This window comes from Numenius arquata, chromosome Z (assembly GCF_964106895.1).
Source record: "Numenius arquata chromosome Z, bNumArq3.hap1.1, whole genome shotgun sequence".
Lineage (NCBI taxonomy): Eukaryota > Metazoa > Chordata > Aves > Charadriiformes > Scolopacidae > Numenius > Numenius arquata.
Genome location: NC_133616.1, coordinates 8,592,627 through 8,610,752, shown reverse-complemented (window position 1 = coordinate 8,610,752; position 18,126 = coordinate 8,592,627). Strand labels below are relative to the sequence as shown.

Below are 18,126 nucleotides of genomic sequence, written 5' to 3'. Positions count from 1 at the left end.
TGGTACAGATCTGATTTTATCCCAGTTGATTTAAGTGCTTTAAAAATGAAGTAAGGAAAAAAGGGTCATTCACTTTGATTAAAAGGGCATTAGGCTAGATTTCAAAAAGCCACTGGGTAGCATATCATCTTAGTCTAAGTTCAAGGTTAGAACTTGTATTAAAAGGCAAAGCAAGTGAAATCAAGAAGGCTGCTGTTAAACTTGGCTCTTATAATAGTGTCGGCTTCTGTTAAGAACGCTCTTGGCCTCTGGACAAGATAGTGGAATTCAATAACAGTGAACAGAGACTTTCTAGGACTCTCAAGGATTTTTTCCCAGATATAAACGCAGAGACCTCCAGTGGCTCTGATCTGTATCATCAAGCCACCAAGGATAGGTGCAAGATTTCAAGCAACATGTCAGGAGCAGTCCTGGCTGACTGGATGGGCTATGAATAACCATAATAACAACGATTATAAAGAGCGTTTGCGAAAGAATGAGGAGCAAAGAGGATAAATGTGACTCTTAATCTTCAGCTATCTGCATGGGAAAGTATGATTAATAACTACAGATGCTTAACATAACCTCCTCAGATAACAAGTGAGGTGGCCTTCTCCAAGCCCTGATTATCCTATTCTAATGGGCTTCATTTATTGTGTAAACTAATAACCAAGGCCTAAGCACTACACACTCCAGGGTCTGCAGGAAAAACACTGGGACCAAATATGATTAAATTGGTGAAGATTGCCCAGCAACACAGTGTGTTGCTTGAAGGGGTGGGGGGTGGTGGGAGTGAGAGTGGGGGGGGGGGGGGGGGGGGTGGGCACACACCAGGAGGAGGGAAAAAGCAGCAATGTATCCTGCAAAGAAATGAAGCAGAAAGTAGCAGTGATCTGCCTTTTAGTGTCAATCTGCTGGTCTAAATCCCCTGCCTTTCAACTGGGATTGCTATGAGTTTTTAGCTAGAATTGGTGGAAAGCCAGAATACAGCCCCAAGGTGCTAATACCAAGAAAGAGAGGCATTGGTAATGAGGGGATCTGATTGCAATGCTATCCAGAAAGTCAGTAGCAATGCCAGATCTGGAGAGTAACTCGAGTTGTCAGTCAGAGTTTCAGTGCTGGAGAGCAAAGAGGCGCTCAAAGAAAGCTGGATTCCCCAAAGTGAACAAGTTCAACAACACAACCCTGGCCCAGAAAAAAAAAGAAATGACCTTCCAGCTCCCCTGGCTGTATCTCTAAAGTGCAAGCACAGCTGAAGGCAGGCAGCTTTACAGGGCATCCAACGAAAGAGGATAAGATTCTCATTTGAGCTGCACTGGTGTAAAGAAGCTTAAACTCTCCAAGAGTCCATGGAGTTACTCTGAATTTACACCCAGCAGACAAGAGTATAGAATGAGAGCCCCTCCTCACCAGGAAACATATTTCTTAGCTGCACAATGAACATCACATTAGATTATCCAAACTGAAATAATTGTAAATACCCAATTTATCTGGACTCATTTGTGCTGTCTGCTTAATTGTTGCACTTCACTCAACAAGGACAATGAAATTAGTTTAGACAGGCTCACTTTAGAGGCATTACCACTGTGCTATGGCAGCTTGGGTACAGAGTGCTGATGGAAAAGGTTTAAGGCTTAATAGAATAAAAATAAAAGAGAAAAGCATAGCAATAGAGATAAATTTGGGGCCTCCACTGGGACATGAGACACCATTTTTGAAGGGTGTCACATCTGTATTTTACTCTTAGTAGTGTATCCACATTTGTAGAGCCTTTATTATAGATTCCAGAAAACCTACAGAGCCCACAAATATATGTCTTTTCTCAGGATTCCCTCAGCAGCAGTCTGCTTGTTGGATGCTAGCCACATGTTGTGCCCAGCTTCCCGGGGAGTGCTTTAGCCTCTCCCCTCCCGGTGACAATGTGTGTAATATCAAGCAATGTGAAGGTGCAGTGGTAGAAAAAATAACAAGATGGGAGCAGAAGGCTGCTACCACCAAAACAGCTAGCCTGCAAGGCTCGCATCCCCACACACACCCCACCTCCCTTCCCCTGCGCAGGATAAGCATGTGCACAGAAATCAATCCCTAGTCACTCTCCAGTTGCTCTAAGGAAGAACAGGCAGGAGAACACCGCATGAACAACCCTCTCCTGGCTGCCTTGTTTCTCTTGGGCAACGTGAACATACACTGAAAAGCTCACATACACTAAGCCTCATAACTTCAAGAAACATCAGATTTACAACAAGCCAACTCTGCTATCTATACACGTGTAGCATCACAAAACGTGAAAAGGATCAGTAACCTAAGTCTCTCCCTTTTTCTGGAAAAAAATACGCTATCTCCCAGGCAGAAGTAGTTGGGAAGCATAGTGTTCCTCCTCAGCAGCTGTAATCTCAAATCATTTTACCAGGCAGGCATTATGTGAACACAGGGTAATGTTTCCAGCAAATCTGCAAAGGAGATAAGAGATGGCAAGGACAGACGTGCAGAGTGCGATGGGATGGAGGAGAAAAGAAGGAGAAAACACTGTTTGGCCAGAGATGAGGTACTTTATTGAGAAAGGACACCACAAAGTAACGCAGAAGACAGAACCAATGTCTCAGATGTCTACCAAGGAAGATCTTGACAGTAAGTCAGCCATAAATAAAAAGACCCAGAAAATCTGATTCCAGTTTTACCACCCTGGAAACAAAATGTGATTCCATTGATCAAAGCTATAAATGAAACCAGAAACTCACGCCAGCATGTCTTATAAGTTACATATTTACCACGCAAAGTCACTATAGTAGCATAGAAATGACTGAGCCATTCACAGAACAAGAGAAAAATAAATTCACTCCATCTGTTTGAAGGAGCAACCTGAGCTTGGAATGGATTAGGTATAGCTGGACAAGACTTGACTTGCTCTGCCAAAACCTGCCTACAAAGCTAGAGATCAAAACAGACATTTTTTGCAACATGCCAAAGAAAATATGCACTAGAAAGTAGCAGAGGCTTTGAGGTTTGTAGTTTAACATACCTAAGGGCAAAGGAAGGGAACAGCTTCATTCTAGCACTGTAGGATTCATTTGGTGCTGAAAATGCATGCATATCAAGGTCGAAATATGGTATAGAACTCAAAGAAATTTGAAGTTTTTAAATGATGTTTTTAAAACAAATTGTATTTTAAAAGCAAGATTTTTTTTTTTTTTTTTTAATTTTTATTTTATGAGCGGTGACATGGTGGGAAGGGGAGGACAGAAACTGTATGGGAAACAAGATACAAGAAGTTTCCATTAAAGAGAAAGAATGGGAAATGCACATTTCTTCTTTGAAAAACAGGTTAGGCTTAATTTTGTCCTTGTACTTACAGAAACTAATCAGAGAGATTTGACATTGCTGGGAACCTGCCAAGTGCAACAACTCGTACATGCAGTGCCACTGTAAGTCTCTCACTGCAGCTACTCAACAGAGCAAAGTCACTTCAGATATCTACTTGCCTGAACTGATAGTGCAATCTCATGGTCAGTCATTCTCCACCACTTTCTCCCTGCCAAAGTAAGAGTGCAGAGAAGTGAAGCACAGAAGCTAAATGGGTTACACCGTGTCAAGTCCTATAAAGAGCTATCTGTTAGTGGAGAGATGGGACAGCTTTTGCCACTCCCAAAAGCATTAGAGCTCAGCTAGTTCTTTAAAAGGTGTTCTTAACTTTAAGCACAGCTTTAAGCTTAATGCACAAATCATGCTCTTAGACTATTTAGTAGAGGATACATAGCTTTTTTAAAAGAACTGCAGCCAGTGGTTGTGTTTCACATGGTAAGGTTTGCAGTCTGTTTACACTGCAACTGAAAGTCTGTTTTCAATATGCGTAGATGTTCCTAACCTACATAAGTAGCACTAACAGAAATAATGTTTCAGGCAAGATTGAAGTCCTTACTCTATAATCACCCCCAAGGAATTACAGTCATGGAATGTAGCTGCTCTGCAGCTTTCAAGTCTGTAGTTCCATGTTTTCACTGCTATTATACATGCTATTTAAATGAAATTAGACCAAGACACACCTCTGTGGATTTCAATGATAATAATTTTGATGGTGGACATACATACTCTTATGTATTCTTCAACTTTCATACTTTAAAAAAAAATAATATTATTTTTGTCTCACTGAGTATCGGAAAGATTTAAAGACATGTATACACTGTGTGAAGAAACACAGGGCAGACAGCTTACACCAGTGTAAGCTATGAGTAGTACAGCTGCCACTGGTAAACCTGGTAAACAGTACGGGCATATTGCCACAGCTGGAAGTCCAAATCATATAATTATGCAGCATCTTCATCTAGTGCTTTATTGAAAGCTTACATTGGCCTTGCATTACAGATCATAATCTGGACATGCTTCTCCACTACTATATAGTGCAAAAGTAGGAAGTGGGTGTTTATGGAAAGATTAGCCTATGAACAATGACCGCTGGACTAGGTAACGTCACACAATACCACCCATACGACTGAACAGATGAAAAGTAAATTAACTGCTAAAGGGTACCTCTTCGTTTCTTGCTCTGTCTCGCTGTGACTAAGAACACAGGACAAGAAGTGGAGGTTTACTGCTTGGATGTTATTCCTGGGCATATCCCATCATCACTTGAATCAGTAGGGTGATGCAACTGGAAACCCCAGTGTTTAAGGTTCATTAGTATCTAATGGCTAACACTGTTGAAACACCAAGACACCAACCATCTTTAGTGCCTATAGTTTGGAGCTGGGACCTCTCTTTAGTAAAAAGCCCATGGGAGCTACTGAATGGCCCAGCAGGTGTCAGGGATGCTCAGCATTTTGTGAGATCAGATATTCAGAAGCAAAGATTCTTGGTAGAAATATGCTTCCTCATTTAGAGCTATGGTACTGTTCACGATGACATCATTTCAGCAGTGACAAATATAGCTGAGTCTGCTCTTTCCTACGCCATATAAATCCCTTGACCTCAATCAGATCACTGCTGATTTACACTTGTGTAAATGAAGTCAGAATCAAACCCATGGCATTCACAAATGTAGGCCAGAGTAAGCATTACTCACAGACAAGAGACAACCCTTCAGAGGAAGGAAAAAAGATCATTTTCATGCAAATATCCTTATAATAAGGAACAAGAGATAGAAATAAGAGTATGAATGAAATGCAATCAAGAACTGCTCCGAGATCAGATTTGCTTCTAACTTTATGATGCTGCATCAGCGGCTCTTAAAGTAGCTTAAGCCCAAAATTTGACCTACCTGAAACTTGTTATATATAATTTTTCATCAGGGATCTGTGAGCTAACTCAATCCCTAGGCTTGTCTTTGAGGGTAGCTGAAGGTGCTCAGCTACTTGCAGGATCTGAAAAGATTCGATTGCTGTGTTCTATGAAAATGGAAACTTTCTTTTTTTGCTGAGATACAGGTTTGCCCTCAAATCGTTACACATTATCTATTTATTTATGCATAAACAGTGGCATTATAGTTTGGAGAATAGGGGCCCTTTGATGGGAGGTAAGCTTGACTAGCCTATGGGAGTTTACTGCTATGCATATAAATGAAGCCATACATACAAATATGCAGAACAGACAAGTGAAAATATACAGCATCTCTTTAAAATGAAATACTTTGATTGCTCCAATCACAAGAAGTTGTAAAACTACCCTGAAGAATTAACAGCCTCAGTACATGCTAACTACATCCATCATAAATTCGTCTTTAGTTTCTGTTATCATATCACTCTCTCTTGGGACCCCCAGTCCTGTCATCATTTGCCCTTTATAATTTATTCAGCTTGTACTTGCCTGAATCCTTTCTACTTATCATTCATCTTTACAGTTGTACATAAAATTAGATTGATCCTCCTATGGCAGACACGTCAGAGAGAAAAGTTGTCATTGAATAACACATAAAGCAAATGAAGGTCCAGCAAAACCTTTTGTTGAATAACTTGGAAATCATCCTTTGAGAGCCCAAAGGTGTCAAATCAGAAAGACAAGAAAACACTACCTTTATAATTTGTTTTCTGCACACCACTTTCAATTGCCACCAATTCACAAACACAAGTGAGAAGCTTTGTTCCCATTTTGCATATCAAGCTAAGCTTGGTTAGCCACCACAAATGTGACGAATACAGCAGCCTCAGCTGAGATAACAACATGCATCCAACACACTGGTTCTGTCAGAATGCTCACACTATATCCTTTTCCTCCAAAGCTCTTTGGACTGGGTGGCAGAGAGAGAGAGTTTACTTTGTATTCTAGGGGCTGCTGTATAGGGATACAGAAGCCAATCTTTAACTAGTGAAATGGAACTTTAATGTTTACCAAGCAGATAGGACCCAGGTGTTTCATCTCATCTGGTGAACAGAACAGCACTGTCAAACTACAGCGGTTTTTAGCAAATGGAAAGTGCATATGGTTTCCTTTCCCTCTCTTGTCCCCTCCTTTCTCCAAAGCAAGATCCAAGTCCTTTTACTGGCTGGTCAGTCAGAAGTAGGAAACAAGGGGTAAAAAAAAAAAAAAAAAAAAAAAAAATCTTTTTAACCATGACATTGACACCCAAAGATTTTAAAGTGCTGGAGGTTTTCTGCAGGACTGGTTTTTGCAAGTCTCTTACCTCAAATCTGTTTTTATTCCTTTTCATCTTCATTTTTAACTTCAGAAAACAGACATGTTTCTCCCAAGGGAACAATTAAATGTGTTTTCTTTCAAAATCTAAAGGGCATGGTGAGCAGACTGTGTGTTCAGCAGGCTACTTTAATCAATGGAACCCATCCAGCCTGCCACTGCTGACCAAATTGCAATTTACATTGGTAGAGAAAACTTTTGAAATGGGAAGGTGTGGGAATATAATACCATTTTTGGCATAAAAAAGTGTGCAAGGTGATATGTGGTTTAATGGTTTTCTAACAAGCTTTTGGAAAAAGCTTTGAAACATTAAAAAAAGACAATAAGACTGTAAAATTACAGCAAGATCTGCTTGAACAGTGAAATTGATGCTATATGCACAGGACTTCTGAAGACCACATGACACTTATGTCTCATTTAAGCCTTAATACAAGGATTCAAGAGGGGCTAGATTTTGCAAGACACCCTCTCCGCACCCACCTCCCCATACTCAGGTGTCTTTCCTCACATATTCATAAGAATTTGAGCTGGATAAGAATAATAGCATTGAAAAACTTTTTATATATTTTTATAAACTAAGCACAACTTTAGTTTCATTAGACGGGGTTGGGTTTGTTGTTGTTTTTTTTTTTTTTTTTTTTGTTTATTTCCTTGTTTAAAACTGGGTTTAATAGGAGTTTTATAAGATCACCTGTCTTCTAATGTTAAAGATGCATATTTTTGCATATGATGAATAAAGCAGAATGTGTTTTTTCTGGATGGCAGAAGAGACAAAGGATAACAGAACAGTTAGGAAGAAAACTAATTATGTTATGGACAGAGAGATTTAGCATACCACTACTACCACTCTCCCTTTCAAAAGGAATAGATACAGTAAGAAAACCCAGTCTGTTTCCCAGCCTGAATAAGCCCCACAGTTTGCTGAGGTTAACAGTTTCCTAGCTACTTAATTTCATAGTTATTCTTTGCAAGTCTTACAAGGAGGTTTTAACATTATGCAAAGAGGCAGTGCCTCCAACTAAGGCACTATTCACTCCCATTGCCAGAGAGAGCCACAAAGAACTACAGGAAAAAAAATGCTGCTGTGCTTATCATACATGAGCTCAGTTTATTTGTGCTATAAATAAAAGTAGATCTTGATAGCGTAATTACATTTCTCAGCATTATCCTCTGCCATTCGCTTCAGAAAGAAAAAAGAAAGGGGAGAAAAAGTTGGCTTCACTATAATTTGTAATCAAAATGACTACACTTAAAACATAATTTTATTTCCCTGATTTCATTTCCTGTGGAGCTTTGTGGGGCAAATAGATAATACTATACCAAATCTGCAGGCAGATCATTCTCACATCCCCTGCACTGTCATTGTCTAGATCACTTTCCCCTCTCCCTGTGCTTTCCCCAAGACCATGGGCTGTGTTTTTGATATTGCATTTTATCATTGAGACATATATCAGCAGCAGAAGAAATACCAAGGGTGAATCATCTTCTACTTTCTCTACTTTCTTTCTCTTGGTCCCCCCAAATTACTCTTCCTTGCCTAATTCGCTTTTTATAATGTTGGAGGTGGGGGCGGGGGGGAATAAAAAAATAAAAAAAAGAAAGTAGTTTCCCACTATGAAGGATTAGCACAGATTATGGTGAACAGTGTTAATTATAGGTGGGGAAAGAGAATAGTGCATCTCTCCAATCTGTTCTTGATTTCCCCCGTGTCTGTCTGGCTGGTAATAAGCCTCCTTTAATCTGGCAGTCCCCTTGGTGAAATCAGCACCACGGACAGCGGTATTGATTGCTTCTGAGAAACCATCACAGCTGCTCAACCAAATTACCTTTGATATGTGACCTTTAATGTAATTACTGCAACATCAAAGCATTTCTATAAATTATTAAAGAACTAATATACTTCATCATCCAGCTACTCTATTATATGTAAAATAAACAATCACAAGTAAACGCCAGAATTTGAATTGTCCCATACTCGCAAAGTGCTCTTTGCACATACACACCCACCCTGCTACATTAACCTTCCGTTTTAGGCAAGACAATTCCAAACTGTCCAAAACAGACTAATTCATTTAGATGAAGAGGATTCAACTAACAATTTTATGCTTTACATTCCATTCTAGTTGTTTCAAAATATCTATCATGATTCCTGCCCGCCCAAAAACAAAGTGTCATAAAGACTTTATTAATCAACACATACCTGCTTGGAAGTCTTTTGATTATTCCACAAGATGACTTTATGTCCCACATATAACATAGAAATATGTGAAACATATTTCTGTCATCTTACAAAGCACATCCAGAAAGTAATTACTGTAAAATATGTGCATGTAGCCACTCCACTAAAAACAAAGTGATACATAGCTATGAGGCAAGGCATCTGAATCTGGACACAAACTCCTCATGCCTCACCATTTCCATACATTAGCATTTATGTGCATATTATTAAAAATGACTCAATTCTGTGTGTTGCAGTACAAAGAGCACAAACAGCAATATTACAAGAGCAGGCAAATACACAGTTTACTCGGAGATGGGAAAGAAGTGTCTTGATTCAGTGGTTCACTGTACTACTATTTTCTTTTTTCCTATATGAGGTTTGTTAATTATTTTTGATACCTCCTCAGTGGTGCTGTTTGTGTCACAGACAGTAGAGGGTCAAGAGAAGGTGATAGATATGTATAATTTCTGAACTCATGTGAAGGAGGACTTAGACCCCTGACCTTATGAGTGCTTTTTATTTTATGGTGATGAACTATGCTTGATATTGTTGGTGCATGTTATCAAAAACAGTCAGGTAAGTCATAAATAATTTTCTGCTATTCACACAGGAACCATAAAACAGTATCCAGGCATGATAGTTTATCAAGAGAAAAGGCTGGTTTCCTTAAATAAACTACAGTGACATCATTCAGAAGATGAGTTCAGAAACTTGGCAGAAAGCTGTGCAGAGGGTTTACTGGTGGAAAGTGAACCTTTATCCTGAGACAAACAGACATAATAAAAGGGATGAAAGAAGTCAGTGCTCAGAACTCTCAAGAATCTGGCGGCAATTTTAGACAGAGGATTCATTGTTCCCCATTCAATCACATCCTGATGTGTCGCCTCAAAGTGCAAAACAAAACAAGAAAGCCTTCTGAAGTCAGCATGGTCAGTATGGGCTATATGTGATAGAAACAACATAAAGAAACGAAGAAATGTTTTGCCTGTAGTCTAGCATCAGTCAGTATAACCTCTGAAGGAAGTCTTGATCCTAGTGCAAAAGCTGGTTGAATTTTGCCACTGTCCAAGTCAATAGTTTTGACTTTGTTTTGAAAGAGTTTTTTGATTTGGATGCTCTAAAATTCAGACTGAGATTCAGAACTGTGGACATATAAAGAAGTAATCCTAAAGAAGAAATCCTAAATCATGACTCTCCAAGTCTGAGCCCTCAGTCACACTGACACACTGTCTTCTTGAAGAGATTCTCATCCTACAGCTTCAGCATGAGATTTTAACACCATAGGGAAGATATGATCTCCATATGCAAGTGAGTGGTCTGGCTCTTGATGAGAAGAGCAAATAGCCCCAGTGAAAAAAATTGGAATTCCAATTAGTATCTTTTAAATACACAACACCCTATTCATGACAACTATAACTCTAGTTTCCATAAATACATATTATATTTCAAGCATTTTTGCTTGAAGAAATTTGCTTCAGAACATTTCAGGTAAAATGTTACCTGAAACATCCCTATTCAAAATATTTTCATTTTTTGTGCATCCAGTTCTATCCTTCAGAGGAGAGAGAAGTAGAAGGAAAACATCACCTGTTAGGAAAAAAAAAAAAAGGAAACGAAAAGGAAAAAGCTAAACCCCAGGAAGACTCAAGTTACTTTCAATCTGCAGCTAACGAGTTTCTAGAAAAAAAAAAAAAATAAATCAGAGGGAGTTGTCAGCTGACAGAAATGTATTTTTAGGGAATGAAGTATGTATATATTTACATAAGGTATGGCCTTTAAAGCAAAGATAGATGTAGATGAGCAAGTGCGTGGGCATCTCCATACTGGCAAGGTGGCATAGAGATAGGTAAATAGACACAGGATGATGGAAACAAGCAGAGCAGAATCAACACTTTCTTCAGAAACACAGAGGAAGTGATGTGTCTTAGGTTGTGTGGAAACGTAGGTTATGGGTATACAGGACTCAGTCATTCGACATCAACTAATAAAGGCAAATTTTTGGATCAATTTCCTCTCAGGTTAGATGCAGCTGGGAACTCTCAGGATCCCACTTTTAATTACTTGATCACTGACTTTTTTGTCATTGTGAAACCAGCCCTTTTCTAGCCACAGGAGTGCTGTACTCAACTGTTTCTAATCCGTGTACCCTGGCTGAATCTAAATAGTCTCTCTCTCCCTCCTCCCGGTTACTGCTAAACTGGAAACCCATCCCAGCAGGGCAGGTCTTCCCCACATAATGCTGATTCTATTTTTAGTTCTGCTTGTGTTGTCTGAACCTTAGATCTTGCTCATGTGAATAATTTTCCTCATTATCTTGTGTTCGTCTCTCCTCTCTCTCTTTTCTCCTTGTCTCACCGCCTTTCCAATCTGCTACAGCTGCTTGAATACTAAAGTAACTGAGTCAAACTACTTTGTCATCAGGAATATGTTTTCATTCTGTGATAACTCAATAATGTGTTCTGTTTCTTGATTTCTTGCTGCCACACCTTGCTTCAGAGAAGAAAAATAGCAAGAGGTAGCACCTGGTGAGTGCTTCTAACAGTTCATTGCAGTTGTCAGAATCCTAAAGCCTTTCCTCAGCTGAGTAAGTCTGGTAGAATCCAGCCCATAACCAGTTAATTACTGTTTTCCTGACTCCTAATAGGGGCAAAAAGCTTTTAGTTTTGTGCATGGAAACCGTTTGGGTAGGTTGGTGGTATCTTGATTTTATTAGCACAATGCAAACAGTGAATCATCCAAGCAACCAGAGACTTTATGCTTCCAAATCCAAGATGAGGACTTCATATGTAACTGATATTAGATTTAGAAAAAAAAAACAACCAAAAAAGGGTTATCAATCTGGACTCACCCCCGGCAGTGTCTTTTGTTCATGCAGTGCACTCTGGGCCTTTAGAGCAGACTCCCTTTCGCAGTATGTTAGGAAGGCACAGCCTGTAAAAAAAAAAGGTAAAACCTCAGTAAGAGCAGTGCTTCAGGGGCATCTGTTTAAAATTAAGACATAGAGCAAACCACTCTCCTGTTATCATCCCATTCCCAGTAAAACAATCATAAAAATCTCTCATTAGTAGGTCAGCAGTAAAGAGTGAAGAAATGAAGCTATCATCACTTCCTCTTGAGCCCTCATGAAAAGTGAGCAACAGTGTGGCTATGAGTGCTTGTTTTTGTTTGAATACATGATTAAGTGTCAGATACAGATAGCTGTACAGGATTAGGGATCTCAAAGAACCCACATGGTGAGAAGGTGGGGCATGAGATCCCACTGTTACTCCAGCAGCGTCACTGGGAACAAGCCCCTTACTGCCATGTCACACTGAAGGTCTCATGCCCTTCTTTTGTACCAAATACTTCAAGTAAAGGGCATACAAGGACTTGGGACTTCCTACTGCAGAGGACTACGCCTATTGTTTAGCCTGACTTGCATCCACAAGCAGTCTCCCTGTTTGCATCACACCAGAAAGCCACCACACTGCACTTGCTGCTGCAAGGGTTTATTGGCTTCCAGCCATGCACACAAAGACAATCACAGCAAAGCCCAAATAATCAATCCACAACATGCCTGTTGCTTTACAGATCATTAGAACTTCAGAGATGTTCAAATGGATCATGTATTTGATTCTTCCAAAAAAGTTTTCTTATCAACTACAAAGGCTAAAGCCCTGTCATGGTAGGGCAGAGCAAAAACACGTTCTGCCTTCTCTCTCCATCTCCATGTTTGCCATCTGGTAAATCTGGTCCATGTTGCAATGTCTTACACCAGTTGTGTGTTTGTCTGATGTGACAAGCTTATTCTTTCTTACTGCAGTATACTGAAAACCTGCCAGTTCCTGCAGCAAACGAAGTGCTTGTTATGCAGAGGACATTTTCTCTGAAGTTACTACAGAATGTCTGCAACCTCACCAGCTCCTTGAAATGGAGGTATCATATCTTTCAAGGTTCAGGCAGCATGTCCATCAAACTGTGGGCATTTTCCAAGAGCAGCATAAGCACAGAGAGACTGCCAAAGAAACAAACATGTCCCATAACCTCGTCTTGACCGACCCACCTTCTTCCCGTGTGTATAGAAAAGTATGCAACAGGTGAGTAAACAGACTATGAACATTTTTTCAGCTATTATCACCACTGTGATATTTTTGTCCATACAATGTTCACTGTTTTATCCAAGTTGGTTCCTTAGACAATATTACTGAAGAAATACGCTCTTGGTCTTTTCTTCTTCATAATGTTTTTAATAGATTAGTATGCAGAAGAGACTAGGGAGATTTTTTTTTTTTTTTTTCTATAAACATACATATATATTTTCTTAAAGATTATCTTCTGGAAGTCACCATACTGCTCTCACAGTGAAGTTACAAGCTGGATGAATGTTCCAATTTGGCATGGAAAAAAAAAAAGCCCTATTTTTGTCCAATTTCTTACCCTATACTGCTTTCTGAAGGTCTTGATGCTTCCACTTTATTCAAGCTAATCACATTTATTATGTCTCAATAATTGAGACTCAGAAGCAGAAGCTGACAATCAAGGAAGGAGAACTGAACAACAGTGAAAGTTTGCATTGGAATTAATTGGAATTATTTGGATTCATTCCCCTCTAACTTTAAATGGACGTGTTTTCAGTTAGTCTGCATCTACCAGAGAAGAGGAAGAAACTGTGGCAGAGAGTTTACAGCTAGTAGAAGTAATAGATTGAAAAGGATCCTTAAAAGTCATCTATAGCTTGATAATCAAATGGAAAACTATGCTTAAATTTAATTTCAGTGCTAAATCACAGGCTGAGAGCTCTCTGTTGACTAGACACAATAAGAAAGTCTCCCTTTAGTAGCAGACGTGGAGCGGCTGATACAGTGTAATTAGGGACATCATAGTGCACTGTTATAGAGATAAACTATGCAGTGTAAAGCTCCCATAATGATAGCTATATTTTTCTCCTCATTGTGATGGCCATGACAACAGTTCAGGGTAACAGTGTCCTGCAACTCCTATCATATCATGACTGTAATTCAGACTGAGTAGGCAGAAGACTACTCCTCTCTCAAGAAGCAAAGTTTCCTTCCAAGATCCACAAAAAGTTGGGGGGGGGTGAGGGGGTGAGAGGGGGAAGTTCTCATCAGGGAGAAACCTCCATTAAGTCCTCTCCAAATATGTTTCTGAAAGTGGTAGAAGCACCAAACTCCCAGAAACAGTACTTAGTAGAATGCATCCAAACATCACTGATTTTCCAAAGACGGTGCTAAGTACAGAAAAACTTTGAAATGGAAAAGAAGGTATCTAGTCTCTCATATTGTCAGACAAAGAAAAGACGTATTTTTCAGGGACAAAAAATAGTTTGTGGAGGTACTTCCTTTTCTCTTGCATCTTAAAAATATCATGCACATGAATTACACTCTATCCTACTCTTGTTGGGCAAAAAGTGATTTATTTAGGAAACATAATACTTCATTTACTTTAAGCAAATCCTAATTGCTTAAAGACAGTAAGAAGTTCCATCCCAGCAATGGCCAGCTGGAATATGGTAGATCTTAATGTTCATGAAAGGCCTCAAATCTGAACTTGAAAAGGCCAGTTCATGAGGTTTTTTTTTCTTCCCTTTACTTATCATAAGATTGCTCTGTAAGGCATAAACCCAGCATCAGCCATCAGCTGGAGTAGTATTTTTCAAAAACGTTAACATGTGGCTTGTGATAAAACAATACATATCTATTATTTCATCCTGCAAGAATTTCCATATTTCAGCTCCTTGTGCATTAGGATGAAAGGAAATAAGATTTCTCCCCGCCCTTAGCAATATCAAAGTACTTGATCTGTCCTTTGTATTGTGATGCTTAATGGAATTACAACTGTAGCACCTATTTCAGGTGTTATTTTTCCTAGGCTACCTCTTTCAATGTGCCTCCACATGATCTCTCCAAAGGATTCTTTCTTCCTGGAGAATGTTGCTCAAAGAACAGAGCACTGAACACTCTGGTTGACACTACAGGATAGAAAACCCTAAACAACTGAGACTTGAAATAATGTCATATGAAGCAGCTATACGTAGGGCTTTACAGAGAAAAGTCAAACTGTTGAAAAAGGTTATTTTTTTCATTTTGATTTCCCAGATGGAAAACAATTTCAGAACAATTAATTTTCCCCACTGTAATTTTTGATTGTGTACAGAACCACTTATTTCAAAAACCCAAACTTTTTGATAGTAAACTCTTAGTAGCCCAACTTATCAGCTCACTTGCCATAACATGTTTGGGTTGGATGTGGATCTGATGACAGTGACAGGACAAGGGGCAATGGGCACAAGCTGGAACATAGGAAGTTCCATTCAAATATGAGGAAGAACTTCTTTACGGTGAGAGTGACAGAGCACCGGAACAGGCTGCCCAGGGAGGTCGTGGAGTCCCCTTCTCTGGAGATTTTCAACACCCGCCTGGATGCAGTCCTGAGTAATGTGCTCTTGGCAATCCTGCTTCAGCAGGGGAGTTGGACTAGATGATCTGTAGAGGTCCCTTCCAACTCTGACAGTTCCGTGATTCTGTGATTCCGTGATTTCTGAGTGAAAGGCTTCTTATACCATTACAAACCATTTGCACCAGCTAGCTTCTTGGAACAGCCTGTGTTCAACAGTATAACGAATATTTCTGAACATGTCTCTTAAGATAGAGAAAGACAGAGTGAAGGGTATGCATTTCTGTCACCTACTTGTATGGGTGATAATGACTGAGTAACATGCTTGAGAGTTATATCTGAATTTGAACGAAAAAAGTCTAATTGACTAATTATTGGTAATGAGGGACTTGCTCCTAGATGTTCCTAATTTCAATTCCATTTCTCTCAAACATGCCAAGTTTTCCAGACATATGTCAATCAGCTAAAAGATGCTTTGTTCAGATTGTGTCTTTCCAGCTGTTCATTTGCTATCAGTGGACAGCTCTTTGGGCTAGCACATAAACATCTGGAAACTCCCAGCTGGCAATTAACTCTCAACCTATTGAACTGCAGTCTCTTGGAAACATGAGAATGCATCAAGTGGTCTCCCGGGAAACAAGGTTTTTAAAGAGAAGGGGGAAACAAAAACAAGAGCTTGAGATGGAAAAAAAAACCACAAACAAACAAAAAACAAAAGACAAAAAACAAAAACCTACAAAAAGAAAAAAAAGCTGTATTTTAATTTTACCTACAGGGAATTCAATAACGTAAATAATAATTGCATGGAATACAGATGGATAATGATCACAGTTATGGCAACTTCAACCCCACAGTAAGTCTCCTTTTGCATAAGCCTGGGAGGCAAAACAGTCAGGGGACACATTCTGAGCTGAACAGAATAATTCTGGAAACCAAGAATTATTTCACCCCATCAGTACTCACATCCTGGGACAAATGAAAAGAGAGTCTTTTCATTTGACATGTCAGTGCTTATCACTTCAGTGACTCAGTTGACCCTCAGCCAGCCACTTTAAACCAGACAAGTAGTTGTGACTAGTTAAAAAGGACTGATAAGCTAACTCAAATTTAGTCAGTTAGTTATCTTAGAGTCTACTATCAATGACAAGACATTCATTTCACCTAGCGTACAGGAGAGGAATAAAGCTTTGTAGACACCTTTCCTCTACATTGGGTGTAAAAACCATGCACAACCATCTCAGGTGCAGGCTTTCGGCTTCAAGGTTGCATGTTCACAACATCAGATTCTACCTGCCACCTCTAACCTCCCAGTCACCTCAAGTATACACATTATCTGTACCTAAATTAATCTTTGTTATATATGGTGGGGGATGAAGATGATGCATACTGGAGTTCTATTAATAACTGTAATGAAGGGCTTTTCCCCTCTTTCTTGTTTTATTCTGGCAGACAGCCACAGGCATCCTGGCACAGTTTCTCCTCTTTGACCATTGTTTAGATCAAAGAACAAGCACTTAGTGACTTATGACCCCTTCTTTGTGTGATGTGTTATGGTGACAACTTATGATTTCATTAGAAATAGATAGCCTCACGCAAAGCATGACTTTAGCTTTTCCATGCATCTAGATCCAGAGGCATTGTCTAAGAGTTAGACTATAACTGCGATCATTTCCAGGCATTTGCTGTCTGTTCAAACAAGGCATTAAAGGTCCAGTCTAAATCTAATGAAAAGAATAGTTACACACTTCAATAGGCTTTGGGGGCCCTTAATCTTTCGGGGCCTATGTTTACTTGTTTGGCATTATGAGGGAAAAGTAAAAAGTTTGTTAGGTGCTTTAAGACTCTTGGATGTAAGCCAAGAGTTAAAGCAGATTCTGAGCTCAGGGGTGTAAATCCAGTCAAGGAGAGAGCTTGCATGTAACTCAGCAGAACTATGCAATTACACCAACATAAAATTAGGTTCATGATTTGACCCATAATCTATTGCCTCTTTCAGAAGAATCCTTGGCTCAGACACTGACCTCAGCTAAATTGGTAATAATCCAGAACAGTTAGGACCACCCTAGATTTTGAGAAGGCTGGCTCAAGTGGTGTAAGCCAGTGTTTGATTCACAAACATTTGTGATTGTAGAGTATGCACTCAACCAGTTATCACAGCTCAGCTGACAGGTGATAACTTCTGAAACAACAGCCCTTCTGATAACTGTAACTAAAATCAGAATCATTGCCCAAGAAAATATAAAACTATCACAAGGCTGTCAGTTTTTTTGTTGGTTTTTCTTCTTTGAGTCAATTAAGTAGCTTCATGCTTTGCGTTACAGTATTCATTGACTTTAACGGTGACTTTTCCTAAATTGGCCATTTGTTTTATATTAGACTATATAGTGTATAGTGCATGAACTGGTGCATGAACTGGTGAACAAGATACCCTTCTGTCAAGAAAGAAAAGAAGTTCCATCTAAACATGAGGAGGAACTTCTTCACTTTGAGGGTGGCAGAACACTGGAACAGACTGCCCAGAGAGGTGGTGGAGTCTCTGTCTCTGGAGACATTCAAAACCCACCTGGACAAGTTCCTGTGCAACCTGCTCTAGGAGGACCTGCTTTGGCAGGAGGGTTGGACTAGATGATCTCCAGAGGTCCCTTCCAACCCCATATTGTTCTGTGATTCTGTGAAAAAAGAACTCAATTCATAGCATCTACTACTGTAGAACCTTTTCCCCTACCACCTTTAGTGTACCTAACCTCCCAAAACCTGAAGGCATAGAAGCCAAAAGCTTTGCTCCAGCAACACACTATGGAGCTAAAGAAAGCAAACTGTCATTCAAATACAACTATCCAAGACCTTCATGCTGTATACAGAAAATGGAGGAGAGTAATAATATCGCATACCTCAAACCACATGGTAGTGGT

General features: G+C 39.5%; 1 protein-coding gene across 49 annotated transcripts in view; it reads right to left on the bottom strand.

The window, feature by feature from the left end:
* The window catches only part of CELF4 (CUGBP Elav-like family member 4), a 681,334-nt gene that overhangs the window by 577,458 nt on the left and 85,750 nt on the right, over nucleotides 1-18,126 (bottom strand). For all 49 annotated transcript variants that reach the window (XM_074165676.1, XM_074165699.1, XM_074165675.1 and 46 more), the window contains exon 2: nucleotides 11,670-11,752. In XM_074165676.1, the coding sequence (XP_074021777.1) occupies nucleotides 11,670-11,752 (83 nt within the window). The remainder of the gene's footprint in view (nucleotides 1-11,669; nucleotides 11,753-18,126) is intronic.